This window comes from Primulina huaijiensis, unplaced genomic scaffold, assembly GCF_012295235.1.
Source record: "Primulina huaijiensis isolate GDHJ02 unplaced genomic scaffold, ASM1229523v2 scaffold31399, whole genome shotgun sequence".
Taxonomy (NCBI): Eukaryota; Viridiplantae; Streptophyta; class Magnoliopsida; order Lamiales; family Gesneriaceae; genus Primulina; species Primulina huaijiensis.
In genome coordinates, this window is record NW_027357385.1 from 4,871 (window position 1) to 8,143 (window position 3,273).

General features: G+C 34.8%; 1 protein-coding gene across 1 annotated transcript; it reads left to right on the forward strand.

The window, feature by feature from the left end:
- The first annotated feature begins 915 nt into the window (after nucleotides 1-915).
- LOC140967945 (ATP-dependent zinc metalloprotease FTSH, chloroplastic-like) lies at nucleotides 916-2,514 on the forward strand. Its single transcript, XM_073428745.1, has one exon. It carries the CDS (start codon nucleotides 1,146-1,148, stop codon nucleotides 2,499-2,501), a length of 1,356 nt encoding a protein of 451 aa, XP_073284846.1. The 5' UTR covers nucleotides 916-1,145; the 3' UTR covers nucleotides 2,502-2,514.
- Nucleotides 2,515-3,273: the final 759 nt, after the last annotated feature.

Genomic DNA, 3,273 nt, shown 5'->3' on the forward strand with positions numbered 1-3,273 from the left:
AAGGAATCCACTACACCTACGATGACTCATCTGCTGAAATTTTAAAGTAAGAATAATAGTTCACGAGCTCCATGTCCCCCGGATCTTGTTTCATCAAAAGTTTGACACCTAAGCAGGAAGAATCTTGACAAAAGCAAGTTTGTTTAATAATACCGACTATGCATAGAGCTGGAGTGTTACTGATCTTCAGACAATAATAAATACAGTAAGGCGCACACGAGTACTATTGTGCACGCTGGGCAGAGAATATGGCCAAAAAGAAAATCATGTTCGTTAAATTAATGCCACGCATTCAGGTTTCAGGTCATGGAATCTTTACAGCTTAGAACTAAGAATGTTAATTTAATATGAACACTGTTGCATTAATATATTTTTATGCTTAATTAATGGTGGTTAACCCACAGCCACAGGCATTGTCCAAATATCATTTATCGCTTAGATATGCAGGCATAACAATAATCGAACATGAGGATTCAAATTTTATGTCCTAAAATCTTTGGAAAATGAAATGTGATATGCTTTTAACACAACATTAACTGAAAGTTCCTACAATTTTGAATTCGCAGGAAAGCAGTAATTTACTCAGCCTGTGAAACAATTGAAATGTGGTATCTTGGCCAAATATAATTAAAAGAATTGAGCATGCATATTATTTGAAATGGGAATTAGTATTTTGGAAGTAAATATTGAAAATTTATTTTATTACACCATTCTCTCTCTCTCTTTTTTTCCTTTTTTCCCCCTTTTTTAGAACACAATATGTTTATCATTTTATTTATTTATTTATTTATTTATTTTGGTTTTTCATATAACCTAAAAAAATAGTTAAAGAAGGAATTTTTTTTTCTTTTGCCGCAACAATATATTGTTTTTCTAGAAAATACTACTTCCAAGACTTTCCTTTTGTCTCCACTCTTCCCCTTCCGCTTCAAAGCATAAAAATCAAAGGAATAATGTCTGGATAATATTTCAAACACGTAGAACCAACCAAGCAACATATCAATCCATGGCTTTCATTCGATCATGAATCTATTGTGATTCTTCCATTCTCACTTGCTGGTGAAGTTTTCAAATTGCTTCCACTCTTATCAAATTTCCTTTTCCCAATTCTCCAAACCCCTGTAAACTTCGAACAATTAGCTGAAATGGCTTCAACCTTGGCAAATCCTCTGCTTTCCTCTAATTTCTTTGGCACCAAAATCGTGGTTCCCCGCACCACCGAAACTGTACCAAGAAAATTCATAGTGCCACAATCATATTTTAGCAACAAGAATTCTGATAAATCGAAGAATAGCATCTCAAATCACGCTACTTTAGCTGCGTTACTTCTTTCTTCAATTAATCCACAAGCATTCGCATTAGATAATGTTCCTCCTACTCCAGCTACTGCCCCGCAGGTGATTGAAGTTGAGGCGCAAAATCCTGGTCCATCTTCACCGTTTGGTCAAAATCTAATCATGAATGCTCCAAGTCCTCAGGCCAAGCCTTCGTCTGACCTCCCCGACGGTTCCCAATGGCGTTACAGCGAATTCTTGAATGCAGTGAAGAAGGGTAAGGTTGAGAGAGTGAGGTTTAGTAAAGACGGAAGTGTACTTCAGCTGACGGCCGTTGATGGCCGTAGGGCAACTGTTATTGTGCCAAATGACCCGGACTTGATCGACATTTTAGCTATGAATGGTGTTGATATTACTGTTTCTGAGGGTGACTCTGGGAATGGGCTGTTCAGTTTTATTGGGAATTTGTTGTTCCCATTTCTTGCTTTTGCTGGTCTATTCTTTTTGTTTAGGCGAGCCCAGGGCGGGCCTGGTGGACCTGGAGGGCTAGGCGGGCCGATGGACTTTGGGCGGTCTAAGTCCAAGTTCCAGGAGGTGCCTGAGACTGGGGTCACATTTGCTGATGTTGCAGGGGCTGATCAAGCGAAATTGGAGTTGCAAGAAGTGGTTGATTTCCTGAGAAACCCTGATAAGTACACTGCATTGGGTGCAAAAATACCTAAAGGCTGCCTTTTGGTCGGTCCACCGGGTACAGGAAAAACCCTTTTGGCCAGAGCAGTGGCTGGTGAGGCAGGGGTTCCGTTCTTCTCGTGTGCTGCCTCAGAATTTGTGGAGCTGTTTGTGGGTGTTGGAGCTTCAAGAGTGAGGGATTTATTCGAGAAGGCAAAGTCGAAGGCACCTTGTATTGTTTTCATTGATGAGATTGATGCAGTGGGAAGGCAGAGAGGGGCAGGGCTTGGTGGTGGGAATGATGAGAGGGAGCAGACTATTAATCAGCTCTTGACTGAAATGGACGGATTTTCTGGTAATTCTGGTGTTATAGTGTTGGGAGCAACTAACAGACCAGATGTTCTTGATGCGGCATTGTTGAGGCCCGGAAGGTTTGATCGACAGGTCACCGTCGACAGGCCTGATGTTGCTGGTAGAGTCAAGATTCTTCAGGTAAAGAACTCTTCTGCATCCTCTTTCTGTAGTTTCTTATTGAAGTCGATAGTAATATTGATATAATCTATCTATCTATTACCTATTACTATTATAAATATATGAGTTTGAATTGTGAGCTTACTTTTTTATCCTTTTATTTATTTTATAATTTTTCATATTCATTTGGTTATTTAAGTAATTTTCTATGTTTGTTTAATATGTTAATTAATAGTGTACTTAACTTTCATTTTAAGTTTTTTTTTTACTCTTTCATTTGTTTTATATTTTGTCATGTTCATGGGGTTCTTTAAGTCATTTTTCATGTTAGTTTAATATGATAATTAATAGTGTACTTAACTCAATCAAATTAATTATTATTTTGATTTCACTTATAAATTTATCATAATGTTATACATTTAAAAAAATTGCTAATATTACTAACATCTATTTTATTTTATTTTATTATTATAAATATGTGACTTTTATTTGTAAACTTACTATTTTACCGTTTTGTTTATTGTCATTTTTCATATAAGTTTAATGTAATAATTAATAGTGTACTTGACTCAATCAAATTAATTATTATTTTGATTTTACTTTGTAAACTTACTATTTTACTTTTTTTTTGTTTTATTATTTGTATAATGTTCATGATGTTCTTTAAGTTATTTTCTACGTTAGTTTAATAGGATTATTAATAAAACACTTAATTCAATCAAGCTATTTATTATTTTAATTTTACTTTTTTTTAAATTTAAATTTTACTTTTATTTTAAAATTTAAATTTAATTACTTTAATTTATACAATGATATCAAATTAATAGAAAATCACTCTCATAATGTTATACATTAAAAA